This window comes from Rissa tridactyla, chromosome Z (assembly GCF_028500815.1).
Source record: "Rissa tridactyla isolate bRisTri1 chromosome Z, bRisTri1.patW.cur.20221130, whole genome shotgun sequence".
In the NCBI taxonomy this organism is placed as follows: Eukaryota; Metazoa; Chordata; class Aves; order Charadriiformes; family Laridae; genus Rissa; species Rissa tridactyla.
The window spans coordinates 43,431,450-43,450,103 of record NC_071497.1 but is presented as its reverse complement, the minus strand read 5'-3'; the positions used below and the strand labels follow the sequence as shown (position 1 = coordinate 43,450,103).

The 18,654-nt window shown below is 40.3% G+C and overlaps 1 protein-coding gene across 3 annotated transcripts in view; it reads left to right on the top strand.

Annotated features, from left to right (window-relative positions):
• Positions 1-18,654, top strand: part of NTRK2 (neurotrophic receptor tyrosine kinase 2) — a 210,892-nt gene that overhangs the window by 103,010 nt on the left and 89,228 nt on the right. For all 3 annotated transcript variants that reach the window (XM_054185016.1, XM_054185015.1, XM_054185017.1), the window contains one exon: positions 14,825-15,013. In XM_054185016.1, the coding sequence (XP_054040991.1) occupies positions 14,825-15,013 (189 nt within the window). The remainder of the gene's footprint in view (positions 1-14,824; positions 15,014-18,654) is intronic.

Here is an 18,654-nt window from a genome sequence, read left to right as displayed (position 1 = left end):
TTATCCTGTCATCAGTCTAATTACAAAGGGTTTGATCGTCTCTAGGAGGGGAGTGGAAATTCAAAAAAACTGATGTTTTTTTCCCATTTGGAGACATGCAGGTCTTGCTTTGGGTGCCATAAATCAGGCTACTGTGAGATTTATTTGTTTAATACAGGATATAAATGTGGTTTTAACTCGCTGCATTCATAAGGAATTCCATCTGCATGTTGCAGGATGCTCTGGTTACACCAGAGCCCTGGCTCTGACCCCAGATAGAGCACAGCATTGTATTCCCCAATAAAATAAATCATGGGCGTTTATTCATCTGAGATTTTTGTCATCACTGCAGTTATGCACAGGAGAAATCGTGCATGTGTGTGTGGTCCTGCCTGGAGTCACCTCACATCCGTCTAGTAATTTTATGTGCTTCAGGATTCTAGGGAGGGCTGTTACGGTACCACATTAAATTGTCCCAGAGTAATGTGTAACTGCTTTCTTTAGCATTCTGAAACTTTTTGTCGTTACTACCTACACATCACAATTGCAAGTGCACAGCTTGTGCAGCATGATTCTCCCATGCCTTTCCTTGCATCGCGTTTATGTTCATGCCATGTGACTGTAAAATGCGAACAGATCAATCTGTCCAGCAGTGAATATACATGCATGGGATACGAAACCATGAGGAACTTAAAATCAGTATAGAATGAGAAAGGTATGAGTCAGATCTTTTAGCCAATTCACATCAGCTAAGAGACCAACTTAAATATTTGCTATTCGTAAGTACTACTACTCCCTACTATTTGGGAATGGTAAATTTTAAAGCTTGAAATTCACTGTCTGTGAACATTTGTAGGATTAAACATCTTAGGTCTTGCCAGACATTTAGCATAAAAAGGAAATGCCAACAAAATGAAGCAATGCAATTTTAATTCCAAAACTGTAAGGTTTTTGTGATGTTTAATCCATAATAGCCGGATTCCATGTAAGTTCTGTATTTGTCTGTAGTTTCATTTTTCCTACAAAATGATCTTTTAGGAGTTTATGTAGATGTAAAACAGTGCTATATATTACAGTTTTAGTCATGTGTTACTAACAGAGTGAATAAAGTAATCTCATTTTTTACTACCAGTATTGAATGAGTTTATGTAGGATACATAGTTTGAAACTTGCTTTAGAACCCAGATCAGAGTGTTTAATTCAACAGGGCTAGCTTATTTTAAATTCAGGACTCCAATGTCTTTATGCTAGTGTTTGAATCATTATTGCTGTATTGATCTTTGTTTTGCAAGTGATAGTGCTCCCTAAACATATAATTTTTTATTAAGCTTTATAAGAAATATTCCTGGATGTGAATATTAGTTAATTTTTTAGCAATAATTGCTTGACAATTTAAATTAAATTGGTGCCAGGTGGCATTGCTAATGATACAAAATGTCAGAAATCTGTTATAATCATACTCTTGAAAATGAAGTTTCATTTTTAAAATGATACGTGTAGTGAGATCCTACTTTATTCTTGCTTTCTCTTAAAAAGCAAAATGGGTTAGGAGCTCAGGGCTTAATTTTTGCTTCATTTTGCAGGCTGTTTAGATAACTTATCTGTTTCAAGTTGTCATATCTTTTTTCCTTTGGTTTTGCTACCACATCATGAAAACGTGGAGAAATTGGCTGGTAAAGTAAGAAAAGTTGGTACTGTCTTAACAAACTAAATTCTAATGCCTCTGGAAATTGCACTGGATAACAAAACCATCCCAAACACTCAGTTGATGAACTCTGTACTTTTTTAAAATGAGTTTCTGTATCCGTCTAAGGTAACGACCAAGTGGAGGGAGCAGCTGGCAAAACCTGAGGACCCCAAGGCAGTGCAGTGTCCCATCCTTGCAGAGACAGGCACCCCCCTAGGGATAACAGGTGCCTCTGGTTACCAGTGAGGTCCATCCGCCCCTGGCAGAAGCCCGTTGAGGCTGTTACGTGTTGGCTGCTTCCTGCCAGCTGTTTCCTGCCGTCTCTCTTCTTAGGTGTCTTATCTCTGTGGCACAGAGCCCAGCTTAAAGCCTCCCAAAGGGGTGTGTGCCCAGGCGTGCTCCCAGTGCTGGAGTGGCACAGGTACTGTCAGTAGCTTCAGTAGTTTTTGTGATGATGAGGGTGCTGCACTGCCTCCAACTAGTGCTGTTTGCTAAGGATCCAGGCTTGCTTCTTTGCCCCTTTCCTGCTTCTTGTTGGGCTTTAAAGAGGATGAGGGAAGGGAGATACTGCAGGAGGGATTCACTTCTGCTGGCTCCCAGCCCAGTGTTAAGCGCTCTCCAGCAAGCTGGCTTGTCCGCCTCACGTCCGTCCCTTCTCTGAAAGTCCACATCACTGCATTACTGAAAGGTGAAAGACCAAAATCTTGCTGATTTTAATAGTCCCAGCAGCGCCGTAATGAAAACAGCTCCATAGCTTTTACATTTCTGGTAGCATGCAGCTACCGTCTTTAATCCTCTCCCTGGCAAAACTCCCACTGACTTCAGTGGGAGTTTTGTCTGAGCATGACCAGTGTTGGAATTTCAGGTTTTGTTCCTATATTAATTTCTCAGCAAGAAAAAGAAATGGATTTTATAGATTTTCAGTTAAACATTCATAAGACATGAAACTGTCATTCTCTATAATGTATTTGTACAAATATGGGCAATTAGCTTTTTGGCATTGCCTTTTGGGAATAATATAGATCTATTATTTTAACTCATTCCTAACGTAATTCATGTTCAGCTACATATTATAGATACAGCCTTTCAGTGACACAACTAAGTGCCACAGCAGCACGGGACTTCATTTGCCAAAAAGGTTGTCATCACTGCTTCCACTGTCAAGCCTAAGGATTTTGCACTACTGTCAATTTAATAAATTGCTATCGGTTGGTATTATGATGAAGGGAAATAGACTGTTGATATTGTTGTTTCACTTTTTCTGGTACTAAGATTTCATGCATCATCTTTGATTTCACTCTTTCACTCTATCCCCAACTTTGTTTTTCTCTACGTTTTTTTCTGAACTAGTTGGCTGGGGCTTAGCACATTATTTCGGGGTAAAAAAAAAAAACAAAACAAAAAAACCCCAAGAAAAACCTCATCTGTCAAAGTGAAGTAAGGTGTAGAAAAATCTCCAGGGAAAATGGATTCTTTCTAAAGAATTCTTTCATTTTCACAGAAAATGAAAAACTCAGTTTACTGAGAGTATGGTATAAATGTCCAGAGAATGAAATACTAAGTCATTATGTTCCAGCACTGAAGTCCAATTCTTGGTTTTTTAGTGTTTTGGTGTGCTTGAAGTGAGACTGTGCATTTTTCGTGCACGTGGGAAGTGCATGTGTCTGCAGTCTGGTCCTTTGAGACCTGTTTGTATGTGACCATTGAAGTCACCAATTTTGAATCTAGTCCAGCGTGAGAGAGGATTGTGGCTGTGCATGGTTTGTTTTGTTTTGCAGTCTCTGAAGGCAAGAAGATTATTTTTGCAGATTAACTCAGAGATACACAAATTAGGGAAGTTTATGTAGTCTTCTACTTCAGTTGGTGCTAATGTTCTACATGTGTTCATTAGAGTCATACAGAATTACAAAACCATTTTATTCTGCTTTGTGGTATTTGCTTCTAATGGTGGTCAGGAATAAGGCTATGTTATCAGCTTCCTTTAGCAGTTCCTTTTTGAGAGTATTTAATTTCCATGCAAATCTGTTCTGATGAATCTGTTGCTAAGAAACAGCCATGACTGAATTTTTGGTAAAAGAGGAAGTTACACTCTGAGAATAAATGAGCGTCACCCTAGAATACTTGAATTTAACAAGTACTAATGCTATTTAATGCTAACATATAAATTATGGCATCACAGCAGGCCATGTGGACAATTGGGAACTGAATATTACAAGGTGATAGGAAGCTGCAGAGTTAAGAAATCCAGGGAGGTGTTAGAAGAAGAGAGGATAGATGAGGCAGGTGGTCAAGAGAGAATCAGTTAAGGAGAGAGAGGCAAAGCTCTTAATAAAGGAAGAAGTGAGTAAATAAGCAGAGGAGGCACATCAGAAAAAAGGGAGAATGCTTGGTAAAATATTCAGAAGTAGTAGAATAAGCATCCTGAAAAAAGAGAAGCAGTGTTTTATTTAGAGCCCTGCAAAATAGAAGTGGTGATGCTTCCAATATTTTAGCAAAACCTCATTGTGGTTTAGAGACCATTTTCACAATTAATGCATCCATTTCAAATCTGCTGTAGATTCAAAAGTGCCAGAGTTTGATTTGAAGTGTGGCCACCTCTGGGATGGCTGAGCTAGTTGGTACTCTGCAAATAGCTTTGAGTGTGGGGCATTTTCCTGCTTGCCATAAAGGCAATTTCAAGGAAAGCTGGCAGGAGAGAGGTGACAGGACGAGTCTCCAGCAGATGAGGCATCATATGGCAGGGAGGAGGAAGTGTCTGTAAACGGCACTAGAGGATCAACATACAGAGGCAAGTCACTCAATTTGTGCAGCTAATCTTATAGCTTGTGAGTGATGCTGCTGGGACAGAAATTTGACGTGTTGCTTTTCTATCCATGAGTGTCATTTGCTCCGCCACAGTAATTTTTAGATCTGCATTTGAAGAGGATTTTCAGTATGAAGGCTTCACTGCCTTAGGAATTGTGCTTGGGGAAAGAAGGGTGTTGTTTGCAGGCAATTCTGCATCTTTGATCTGAGGCTGTATTGGCAGGGATATTCCACAAGCAGTCTGTTCATCTCCTTCCCATTTCCAAAGGGGAGTTATTTTTTAAACAATGTCCTAAAAGATCTAATTGAGCATAATCCAGAAGTCTATAACCATGGAAATGGAAACTGATTAATGGAAAGCAATTACTTTTATTTTCTTTATGATTTTTAGAGGTGCACAAAAGCACCAGATGCTAGAGGGAAACTGTTGCTAAGACTACTCCACATTGGAGAACATGGCAGATGCTTCACCTGGGTATTACAAGAATTTCTGGTGACACAGTGCTGTGCACTAAAAATCTTCCCAGAAGAATGTTCTGGCCAGTCTGTTGCTGGCCACCAAGGTTTTCTGAGCAGGAGCTGTGATCTCTGTTTGAAGGCCAGGGAGGTGTATAGTTGCTGAGTGCTCTAGGGACACTGTCCTAGAGAAAGCCACAGAAATGGCTGCTGTGGCAGAGACACAAAAGGAATCAGTTTCGCTGTTGCTAAGTAATCTAATATAAATTGGAATAAAATGTCAGGCATTGATGCTTAGGAAGGAAAGTAAGCTATCTCTTGCTTTGTGCTCACTGAGAGCTAGTTTTGGACAGCCTGTCTTCTGTGATGATGCCTCCTGCCATTCCACCAGCCCTCTTCCAAAGGCCAAATACTGCCTCCCGAGCATATGCAAAATTTGGGCTATTAGGACCCAAAGCCTGTTCACCCAGGGAGAGAGGGAACTACTTGACTATCTTTCCATCCCGTCCTCTTTAGATGTAGGTGGGCCTTGGGATTTTGTTTTCAAAACCTGTTTTCAAGTATGGGGAATGTTTGGAGATGAAGAGGAGCCAGTCCAAGTCAGTGCAAGTTGGGCTGCAAGATCATCTTGGTGAGAGCTGAGTAAGTAGCAATACCAGATTTCTGCATATGTTGTTTATAATTTGAGCTTGATGTTTGGGTTGATTGTGTGTAATGATTTAGTTTTGTTTCTTTGCAGATTGTCACGTTTAAGGGTAGCTAGTGAGGCTGTAAATGAAAAATGAATTGGAAGCTATTATGCTTCAATGTAGGACAGTGTTGACTCCATAATTCGTGCAGTTTTGTGGGCCTGTAAAAATCTTCCACTCACAAAAAATGAGAAATGATACAAGACTTTGTGTTATAGTGTCATGTAGTTAGCACTTCCACTAATGAAAACTGCTCAGAAATAATTAAGGGGGTGAAACCCACTGAAATAAATGGTATGTAAAGAATGCAATTAAATCATTTGTATTCTAGTAGAGTAACCCACTGTAGACTGTGGATTTGTACATCACTGGTGTGCTTCTCACCTGACTAAACCTATCTTGATTCTGCAGTCTGGAGAAGTAACCTCCAAATGCAGTGACGTGTACGTGCTTCATTGATACATGTTATGTATTTGTTGAGCTACAAGCCTCATTCAGTTCTGAATAGATATAAATCAACATTTGAAGAACCCCAAGCGTTTTCCATAAGACCAGTCAAGGTCTACCTTTTTGTCCTATTCAGCATAGGCATGAAATAAAGATTGTTCCGTTCCATTGGGAGGTTATCCTGTATACCTCCTCAGACCTCTGTTTAGGATAAAAGAAATCCCAATTCCCCCATGTTTTCAGCTCATTTGCTTGAATGGGAGAGGCCTGTAGACAGTATCTCTTTACTCCCAAGAAATAATCAGGAAGGGTTTAAAGAAGGGCAATAGTTTCATTAATAATGCCTTTGTTTTTTTTTAAAAAAAGCACACAAACAACAAATACAAGTTTAATATCAGGAGCATTTCTTCACAATCTAGCATATCAGCCATTTATCTAACTATGTCTAACTAAACAGAATTTGGAAAATTGTTCAAGTTGACTACTCCAAATAGCTTTGCTGTTCTCTCAGATAGACTGACTGCCAAAGCAGCATGGGGAAACTTGTGTTGCTTCTGTACATATTGCATTCACCTTCTAGATAACAGAGGATCTCATTCCCAGCCCTAGGAATGGGAATGCTAACACTTAGATTATTTATGCAAAGTGTGGAGGGAAGCAGTTCTTAATCAAATAGTTTTTTAAGTTAAATGAAAGGCAAGAAGGATTTAATTTTGGGTGAATTATTTTTTTTTGCTTGATGCCAACAAGCACATTCCATCTGATCTTTTTTCTTATTGCAGTGATTTTTCACTGTAATATTTTTGAGGGATTGTAATTTTACCCACATTTCCGAGATAGCCAAACCTGCAGGTGGCTATAATGAATGGTCTTGGTGATCTATATTAAAAAAGATAAATCATTTTTTCTTTCCTTCTTTCACATTTTCTGCTGCCTTGTATCCTTACTTCTCTGGCTCACATGTCCATGTTGATTAATACACTTCATCCTTCCTAGATTTTTGTCTCAGGTCTGTGTTTGATTTGACTACCAATAATGAGAGGTCATAAATTCCTCATTCTTTAGGATAGGGCACATCATTTGAGCTGCAGATACTGCAAACTTGTCCATGAAGCAGTGGGCACCCGTATATCCACCATTTATCCTAAAGCTGAAGGAGGGCTCTAAGTCCCAAAGGCCGCTGTGGTTCAACAGCTGGGGCTGGCAGACCCTCCTGAGTCCTGATCATGACTTTGACAAAGATCACACCTGCAGCGCTGGGCAACCCAGTGAGCTGCGCAAAGCTCCTCTTGTTGCCTCCAAATTGGGAATAATAGTAGCATGTACCTCACCAAGGACGAACTGTGAGGATTTATTGGTTATGGTGCTTAAGAGTTTGAAGATGTGTACCAGATTGTGGTTGCAAGATCTGTTATACAAATGCCTCCCATTCTGTCTGAAAGGAGAAAGAAATCAGCAACCTTTGTGCTGCGGGCTGAGGCTTTGCTGATGGCATCCCTGGGGAGAGCTGGCCCTGGAGTGAGGGGCAGAGGCGGGTCATGCGCCTTTCATTGTGCACAGACAGTACTAGCAAATCCAGTAAGTTTTAGAGACCTCATCCTTTTTCCTGCACGATTCTGCAGTGCTGCAAAGGAGGTTTCCTGGAGGAACTGTCTTGCCAGTCTGTTCCAGCCTAGACACCTGTGTTTTTGTTCCTGAGTCCTGTAGGTTGCCTGGCTTTTGGGGAGTGACATGCATTATGAAGGGGTCCCCTAGGGAGTCCTCCCTATTTGGAAACCTCCCTTGCAGAAACTATGACCTCTGGAATGCTCTAGGCTTGTGTGTAAAGCAATGTGTGAATGAATGCATAGAGGGGAATATAGACGAAGTTGTGAGAAAAAAGGCAGCTGAAAGGAACTGACTGGGATTCTTTCACGATCACACTCCAGAATAAAACTGAAGCAAACAAATATGCAGCTGTGGCTCTTAGATTCAAAGCCACAACAAATAGGCCTGATGAAATACTTGAGTGGCTAAAATCTGTGAGCAGTCGTTTCAGTGGAAATTACCCAGATTGTGTGTTTGTTGCTCTCTAGAGGAGTCAGGCATTTGAAATAATTTTTCCAGCAAGAGGAACATGTGTTTTAGGGGAAAGGCATTTAAGTCAGTGTGACGGACGTTTTGACACCTAGCAACGCTGAAAATTTGGTACTGTAAAGCTGAATAACATACCTATTATTTTGTTAGACTCAAAGGTATACATTACTTAAAATATTCTATGTAGAAAAGAAAATAATCTGGCACTGTAACTTACTTGCTCTGTATGAAAGCAATACAGTGATAACAACACAAATTAGTCTTCTTGTGAAGCTTCAACAAATGAGGAAAGATAAAACATTGATTTGTCACATGAAAACAAAAGCAATCCACTTTGGATTCTTGATCACCCAAATTAAACTTTATGTCAAAGTGATGTGGGTTCATCATGATTTTCAAACAAATGTCTCCACTTTGTTTTGCAATGGTTTTAAGTGAATAGACTCCTAAAGACTGCTTCTTGAGTTTAAACTTTTATTTTCAACCACTTATTCCTGCAAGAGACCTCCAAGGACCCCCCTTCCTTCTGTTATTCAGAGAATGTTAGAAGTGCATGCTGACAGGGAACAGAGGCATTTGTCTGCTGGGTATGGGGGAGTTCTCCAGCTCTCCATTCCGGTTCCCCTGGCTTCTTTGGAGCATGCTCTTGGATGGGAACTGAACTTCTTGGGCAGTGTCAGAAAGTTTTTCTCATCTCATATATCAAGAAGCAACAGAGTACAAGCTTAAACAAGCACTGGTGGGTGCAAATCAGTTAAACAGATTAATGATACCTGTCAGAAGATGTGAAATAATTTATCCTCTAAACACCCAAACCTGGCAAGTCTCGGTTTTCTGAGTCACAGACTTAATGACTACAGTGTAGTTTTTGGCTCCGTGTGCTGCACTGGGATGGAAGGACGTGCAGTGTTTGAGCTGTGAAGAGCAGTGTGCTTCAGCAGGATGGACTTGGGTATAATGTTGCTTGGGGTGATCTTATTCTTTTGTTTTCTCCACCACAAACAAAGGAGAATTAACCCCATAATACTCGTTTTGCAACTGAGTGTGACAGTGACTGTTGAGATGACTTCACTGAGGCTAAGACTAATGGCTGTTTTCTGGGAGTTGGCAGGGATGGGGATAAGATACAAGAAGGTTTAGTTGGAAGGTGCAGAGGAGCAAGAAATGCTACTGCTCCGCACATCTGAACTGCTGAGAAGGCATAGAAGCATCTTGCCTTGAGTGTTCCCTCATTAAATGCTTCGGCATCTGCAAAGCAAAGACCATCATTTTAATAAGCCCACTCTAGATTTGCAGAAGAATCTGACTTTGAACAGCTCCACCAAGCAACGTGAGACTAAACTGGTTTCTCTTTGGGAAGCTTATTCGGCCAGCTTTGAATTTTTTTCCTTGTATTCTATTAATGCCTTTTAATTCAATTCCCCGTATTCAGCATGCAGCATTTTAAGAGACCAATAATATAAAATAATGTTTCTGTAATTGCATTACTTTCTATTGTGCTGAGCTCTCTTATCCAGTCTAATAGAATTGCATAAACATGATTTGATATCACAGTTGCATACAGTTGTTGAACTTAGGAATGCAAAGGAATATTCAAAGTAAAGCTTGTAGCACCTTAGTCAGAAAAAAAGTGTGCCAAGCCGTGATTGATGAGTTGTCTTCCAGAGGGAGTGAATGATAAGATAGTGATTCAAAAGTTAAGCTAAAAAGATGTCTGTTCTGGTAAGAAAGCTGGATCCTAGCTTGATAACAGAAAAAAAAAAAAAAAAAAGAATGTTTGTTCCTGCTAAAGCATAAAACTTACCTTTTAAGCAAGCAGAAAAGAACTTAGAATCTATCAGCAAGTATGGGAGTCTCATAGGAAAAGAAATCTTGTGTAATTGGTTTTTCAGAACAAGGTATTTAACTAGTGAAAAAATACACCCTTCCCAAAAGGAAAAGAGAGAAGATTCAGTATGGCCTTGAAATTCAGCAGAGATGATGCTAACTGATGTGACATGCACTCACTGTCCTGCTTTTGACTTGATGGTGTGCTGTTACCATGTCGCAGCACAGACTGGTCCCAGTTCCCAGAGGAAGTAAGAAGAACGAATGCTAGTGCAAGGTCAGTTGAGAAATCTTCCTAGCAGTCAACATCATTTTTCATGGAAGGAGCCATGGTTATTAAGGCATCACAGCACAAAATCCTCTCTACAAATAACGCTCTTTACCTGAGCTGCCTCGTAACACTTGACTAAGCAGATGCATCCTTGTAACTACACAGCTCCAATGACAAAGTTAAAATTGACTGGTTTTTTGATAATTATTACTCCTTTGTTTCCCAGTAGTGAGCCATAAGTGACTTCAGGGATAACTGGAGTGATATGTGATGCACAGAAGTGTGTTGCGAGGAGAATGCAGAATATTGTAGCCTCCAAGAGATCTTGTTAGAGCTTGGAGAGCAAACATGCAGAGTAAATTGCTTGTATCTTTGACAGAGTAGGTGGAGGGAGAAGTAGATGGACACAGTGCTTGTTTGTGACCACCTAAAGTCTAAGCATATGTGCTTGCAAAGTCATGACAGGTGCAAACAAAACCCGTATGTTCTTTCTGATTCTGCATTTGAGAGCCTCTCCTTTTAATTTTTTCCCTGAGCCTGTTTAGCTGAGTCATGCTATTATTTGCTTTGGAACTTTTTCTGTACTTGGATACACAGGAAGGTCATGTGGATTATTGCAGTGGCAACCGGTAGTCAGATATGTTGCCACAGCCAACTACCTAAAAGTCTGAAATAGTGCAAAGCAAAATACAGACTCAACAAATAGCAGGGTAGATAGCTCTTGGTAGCGTGCATATTAAAACTGCATTAATTCTGATGGCGATAGAAGCAGCAGGAAAGGCTGTAGTTTATAATCATGAAACTCCTTCTCCTGGCCAGAAATAGCAGCGCACCTTGAAAATGACTTTTTTTTCTCTAAACCTAAGGAAAATCACATTTGTTGGCACCACCAGGCTCAAGGACAGTGCAGAGATGCACTGTTCAAGAGGTAGCACAGAAGTGTAATCCACAGATATTTCAGGGAGGGATGCTGGCACTAGTAAAGGTAAACCGTGGCGCCATTCCAGCAGCAGACAATTGATTGTTTCAACATTCCAGCAGACATTCCAGCAGACAATTGATTGTCTCAATTTTTTGTGGGAAGTGCAGTACGAGAAGTTTGCTGTTTCTTCCTCTCCCCATACCATATGTCAAAGATCATTCACAGCCTAGGGATGTGGGAGGTATTTTGGCTTTATAATAGCTTGTGACTTTCAAATATCGTTAGTTTTCTTACATGTTACCACTTTTTCGGAGAGCTGTACACAGAAGGGATTTTTCTTGGGCCTACATGATGCAGAATGGACAAGTTTTTAGCTCAATGTCAAAGAGAAATTCAGCCCCGGGGTGTATAGCTCTCATGTTTCTTCTCCAAGCAGGCTACCGTTTCTCATCTGACCGCAGCTTTTATCTTCTTAAGATAAGAAATATGCTCTAACAATGAAATCGGGTGAAGATGTTGGGCAGCACATTTGAAGGTGAGGAAGGCCTCTGGAGTTTTCTTAAAAGCTCAACATGACTGTGAGTCAGCTTTTGGCAATAGCTAATGGCTATTGACAACCCATAATTTTCACTCCCACCAACGACATTTTGTCTAAAATTTTCAGATTTCAGGTGTGTAACCAACAACAGATTTTATAAAAAACAGAATCAGTAATAGGTAACTGAGGGTAATTATCATACTCATTCTGCCTTTGACAAGTAATTTGGTGACCCCATTTCATCTGGATGAAACCACACTTTAAGGTGCTTTAAGAGATTACCCTTCAATTTGAGCTCAGTGCATATTCAGAAAAGGGCAGCTCTAGCTTCTTGTCAGCACAGGTGATGGCCTCATTTTACATCCCAGAAAATGATTTTGCATTACTAGAACATCAGTCACATACAGCTTCGGTGCTGGCCGGTAATTGTAACATGGCTTAATGTATTCCAAAAATGAAATGTAACTTTATGGTAAATGGCTAATCTGGCAAATAAGCAAGTGTGGAAATGGTTTATGTACCAGTTTGCTCGCATTGACGAAAAGGTCCTAGCAAAGGGGAAGTTTGAAAGGATGTGAGCTCAGCTGCCTCTGATACACAAAATTTTCCATCTGTTGAGTTCTCATTGTCTTAATTAGAGAAGAAATACATAGGAAGTAGGATTTTGAACCCAAACAACTACTTCCAAAGACCATTGCATGAGCTGATTACTTGCAAATGAGTGAGAGGGATCACTAAGTGACACAGCCCAAAGTTTCTAGAGTTGAATTTTTCTTAAACTATTTCATACCGCCAGGAATTGCTTCGGAAACCACGTTGTTTTCCAGGTTTCCTCACCTACATCAGAGAGCTGAATATACTTGGAGCCTGCTTCATACCACACAGAAGACTAATTTTTACCAGTTAGCCTAATGGAGTAAATAGATTTATAGAACAATTGTCTGCTTTTCACCTGCAGCACTTTGTGGTTTATGCTGATTGAAAAAATAGTTCACTGTACAAAATCGGGTCTTGTAGCAGTGCAGAAATGATTTGATGAACAGAATGAGTTTCTATTCATTAGCCCACTTTAACATCTAGAAATGTGTAATGGTCACTTTTCTTTGCCATCACCGCATATGTGGTGGAAGCAAACAATGACAAAAGAGCACCATAGAACAGTAGGGCTGAAAAGGACTTAGAGGCGTGCCTCTATTAAATTACAGACCCAAGAGAATTTGCCCATTTGCTGTAAGAGAAGGGATTTGACCCTCATACTAAAGCTATATTAGTATAAAAGGACTTTATTTTCCCAAGAAAATGTGTATTTGTCAGCCTGCTATTTTGGAGCCACTAGCTTGGCATTCAGGAAGTTTAGAGATCTAAGGATGATGGCTAGAAAAGACTGAATGTGGTTTTAAATGCGTTTGCACTCTATTGCCACTGCAGACACCTCTCATGCACCTGAAAAATGTGTTGTGACTTCACATACGTATCTTGTGTGCTACCTAAGGTACCCTTTCCTACAGTTTCTTAGGCTCTGCACTTCATTAGTGAAATCTTCACCAAAAACTCTTAATCCTGTCAGCTTTCCGAGTAGAATCAATCTTTTGAGGATCTGGTTGATCAGTAATGACAAAACCAGCCTTGGTATTAGTATTTCACTTGATAAATTGCAGAGATCTAGACTTCACTTACATTTGTCAACAGTGACTTTCCAGTGAAGTGCAAGGTATTTGAAAAATTACCTCTAATGTTTCAGGCTAGGGTGGGAAGTGCTTTTTCAAACTATGAGAACATTTCCCTCATGCACCAACCTAAGACTCTGTCTGGGGCTCCAGCATGTTGCAATGGGGTGACTGGTGACTTGGAGTAAACACAGCTTTTCATCATCCTCAAGGTCCTTTTTGCTGCCGCCTTCTTTGGGGGGACGTTCGCCCCACCTGTCACAGCTGCCCATGGGCTAAATGTGGGTGTTGTCTGAGGATGCCGTTCCAGGATAGGCACTTCCAGAATATGAATTCTTCCATGTTTCTACCATCGTCTTTTGATTGTTACAATTAGAAGATGTGAATGCTACCCCAAAACCACTGTTTAACATGGATGGAGAGGGAAGTGAAATGTGACATGTGTGATCTCTGCTGGCACATTATGTAAAATGTTGTTGCTGCTATGTGATGATTCTGGTTTTCTTCGAATACTGGATGTAAACTGGACAGTGTAATGTGGAATTTAAATGGCAGAGCTGGATGGGAAGAGTTCAAATGTTACCTGCACTGATCTCGCTGTTAGATCAAAGCCCTCTGCAGCTCACAGAACTGGGACACTATGCTAAGCAGCATTTTTTTTACCCATTTACAAGGTTTTATCTCCGTGGCACTTTTGATAAAAATATATAGCACAGAGTGAAAACAAAGCAAAAGCTGTCACTGAATTACTGATCAAAATAAACCGCTTTCTGAAAAGTGACTAGACTCAGGTATGGATGGGGATGCCAGTGGAATGTTCCCCAGGCCTGGGTGAGCCCCTCTGCAGTGACCCCAGACTTTCTGGTGGGATGGGAATGTGTCTCACCCACTGCTCTTCTCAGCCTCTGCTGCACGTCTTCTATGACTGTTAAAATTGTCCCTTGGGTTTTGGCTCTCAATCGTGTTGTCTTTCAGAAATTACTACCTTCCCACATCAGGATGAGCCCATATCCTCTATGTCTTTTGTCTTGTTACAATGTCACCTCAAAGGGAGGTCAGGCATTCCCTGGATTTTTGGCAATTATTGCTGTGTGATCCAAGTAGGGCATAAGGTAAAAAAAGATAATGTGTGTATTTCATAGCTTATGTCTGAGAATAACAGAAAGAGTTCAACACATTTGGAGATCTTTCCCAGTGACAGATTATGCTGGACCCTGTTGTATTCTAGGTGATCTACCAGTACAAAAATTTGTTTCACATTCCAACTCCTAATGGAAAAAAACCACTGTTCTCCATCTGTACCCAGACATATAAAATTCCTGAGGTAAGGTCAAGAAGGCACACAAAGAGAGCTGTTGACTATGGGGATGAAGGACAAATTGGACCAAAGGGAAAAAGAATTTTCTGATGGAAGGGAACCATGTGCTGAGTTACAAGAAAATCTTTGTTTCTAACTCTAGGTCCTTCTTCAGTTATCAGCAATGATGACGATTCAGCCAGTCCCCTCCACCACATCTCAAATGGCAGTAACACTCCGTCTTCTTCTGAGGGGGGTCCTGATGCAGTCATTATTGGGATGACGAAGATTCCCGTCATCGAAAATCCCCAGTATTTTGGAATTACTAACAGTCAACTCAAGCCAGACACCTGTAAGTACAAACAACTGTGTGTGTTTCAGTCATTCATTTTACCTGTGCGAGTGCTGGGGCTTCTTAACACAGCTAGCAGAACAAAGTGCTCTAAATTCCTGGGAGTGGAAGGGTGGGGTTAAAATGTGTTCAATTTGTTAAAGGTACATGGGATGAACCGCTTTACATCTGTTAAAGCCAAATTCATCCCGTGTGATGAGTCAATCAAGTCAGCAGTGTTATGCTCAAAGCCTGATCCACATTCCATCCAAGTCACTGGTTGCCTTTCCATTGATTTCAGTGGTCTTTGGCCAGTCCTGTGCTCTGAATGTGTTATTGGGAGAAAACAAATCCTGTGGCAGAAGCAGAAGTCAGTATTGTTACATACGCACTGCTTTTAAATTGATCGTATTGGCAATGAACATAACCTAACTTTGAAATCTGAATATTTGTAAAGTTATAAGAATGACAAGGGTTAAAACTTCAATTCTTTTAATTTCATTGTATAATTCAACCTCTACAGCCGGAAAAGATGTTGAATATTTAAAAGTAGAGCAGAAAGTTGCTTGATGGACAATAAATGTCACATATGAATTCTTTCATGTTCAGCTAGAAACAAGTGAAATGTGAAAAAATATGAAGAGTTCAACATAATTAACTATGGATAGTTAAAAAAAAAAGTATCCCTAACTTCAGCTGCTATTCTTCAAACCTAGTAACATTTTTAGAATTGGACATCTGAAGTGTTGATTTTTGCACCAGTGATTAGCATTGTAGCAGATAACTGAAAAAATTCCTGAAGGATATTGTTATTAATGGTAACTGCACTGCTTATTATTTTTCATCAGTACATTAAGGTCTTTAACTGTTTCAGAGAAGGTTGTTCCTGCCTCTTTTTTCCTCTTTTTTTTGTGTGAACGTACATAAATTTCTGAAGTTTCTCTGGGAAGTCGGTCCACAGATTCCCAGTATAGCCAGTGAGCAGAGGGCTTGCAACTAAGGGATGCTGCATCCTGTCTGTATCCTACCCTGAATGACACCACTTCATAGCATGAACTGTAGGCTAGGGGCTTACTGCCAAGGTCAGAAACCTTCACCTCCAACTTTGCAAAGCTTAAATGTCGTAATAGGAATCTTTCTTGACCTGTGCACGAGGGCATGTATGCATCTGCATGACTTGTAAGGTTGCAAAGACTGATGCTGGACTACCTACGTATCTTGTGAATATTAATGCTCATCTACATCTAAATTGTTGCACTAAGCACAATCCACAGAAGATGTTTCAGCAATTCAATGGAAGATCTTTTTCTGCTTTCTATTGTACATCCCTGGTGCTTGCTCTTACCATAGCATTTTTGTGTGGCACTATTTTGTGATTAGAAATGCCCCATTATCTCTTCTACCAGGGGATATTTGAATAATCTGGCCTAGTATATGCAGTGGGATGTGTAAGGTAATCACTGAATTGCTGGTACTTGATCAGCCCAAGGAAAATGTTATACAGATGCATTCTGATTAGAACATTTAATCCTGTGAAGAAGAGAAGCTACTAGGGAATCAGAAATGGGCAACATGCCCACTAGAGCTCTCTAATGTTATAAAAAAGGCCATGCTTTTAAATATGAGGCTACTGTGCCTCCGTTCGCAGCTGCATTAGGCAACATTATAATGGCTTTAAATAAACATCAGTGATTACAGAGTATTTAACTTTCAGCATTAATGTTAAAATAACATACATGCTGTTCTGGGGAAAAACCCAAACTGTACCCAAACACAGAATTCTCTCACATTTATTAAGCTGAGCATTAAGTACAGACATATTAAATCACCGCTGACTAGTGCTAAGTAGGTCCTGATCCTAACAATATGTAAGTCTGTGTTGTTTGGTCTTATGTGCTGCAGTGAAACTCACATGGTGTCGGGGAAATTAATGACAATACGTGAAGTTCAGTTTGTGCATAAATGCTTGCAGGGTGCAGCTCAAGACTTTGCTACGGTGCTCTGGGGAGGTTTATGGGGCTGATGCGCTGCATTCTGCCACATTACCATGGTGGTCCCAGTCTTTGTGGTTTTATTGCTTTAGCAGAGAGAATCGGGTAAACTGTGGCAGTGAATAAGCCAAGGCAGATTTCTCCTAGCACACTGAGTATCTGTCCAATTAAGAACGTAATTAAAATTGTCTCAGACAAAAATGGTATTCCCATAAATAATTTCACATATACTTTCTTTCTGTGTCTCTCACTCTTATTATTACAGAGCTGCACTTGTCCTTTCTTAACCTGCCAACCTTCTCCTGATGTGTATATCTGGTATTTATAAACCTCTAAGCTAAGTAGCTCTTATACCTTTTTCCTCTTTACAATAATGCCAGCTCCAGATGTCATCTGGTTTCTCATCTCCAGCAAGATAATTAACATTTATTTCCTATCTCGTCTAAGTTCCGTTGTCCGCTACCATTAAACACAGCAATCACTGATAGTCATGCTGGAAAGGATTCTTACGTATTTAGCATATATTGGTCTGTGGAAGGAGGTGAGACGTTGAGCTAGGTGATTCTGTACACAGATCATATTGCAATTTTCACAGAAAGATGAAGGAGTATGTCTGCTGTGAGTAGCAAGTCGACTTTCTTTTTTGTTATCTACTTAAGCCAAATTTTGACTTGTCTACAGATAAACATTTCTGAATACAGTGGTATCAAGCTCCATTGCAAAGTATTAAAAGCGTGTGTATTTAAAAGGAAATTAAAAAGTTGGTTGCAGTCAATTTAGTTCGAAATTCCATCACTGTATCAGTAAATTGGTACTTTCACTACTGAATAGCTAAATCCCAAAGAGTGATGGCTTCTAAAGAGTCAGTCTCAGGCTAAAAGTTAAAACACTTTCCTCCTGTTGAGAGACAGAGTTTGAGGTGGGAAAAGCAAACTGATAAAGACCAAAGACCCACTGATTTGAGGGGCTGGGTTTCAGTCATCACTCAGGAGGACTGAATTTCTGTCCCAGATTTCAGCACAAATGCTCATCTGTACCTTTAATTGACATAACGGTGGAAAATTACTTTCCATCTTCCAACTGGGATTGGCTGATATGTCCCATCATATCAGCTGCTCATCATCTTAGCTACCCGTTTTCCTCACCAGCAAACTCACTGATGCTTCTTCAGCAGTTGTTTGTGTGACACCCTGTCCCGGCACTCCTGGCTTTTCTTTTTCCTGCCATGTACCCTTGGTTGCTGATGGCTGGTGGGCTTCTCTGCCACTCCAATATCCTAAATATTTCCACCTTGAAAGTTTACAGTCTGTGGTGCACAGACATGTTTCAGACACATACCAGACTTCTTGGTTCCTTTTTGTGTCAAATCCAAAGGTTTTTCCTTTTTGGCAGTACTTGGCTAACAGTAACAACTCTGATTTCAGTTGTGTGAGAGAGAGTCCGCAGCCTGGATGTGGTGAAATGCTCTTTGCACTTAAGTCATTATAAACCAGGTTGTGCTGTATTAGTGTCAGCCTGCAAACCTCTTGCCTGGGAATTACCAACAGTATTCAGTTGTTGCTGTTGAAAATCGGGCCCTAACTTTGTAGTGAAGCAACATCACCAGGTGCAGAAGCCTTGCATGGATGACAAACCTTGCAAAGGTTTTTGTCCCCTGAAATTAAATGGATG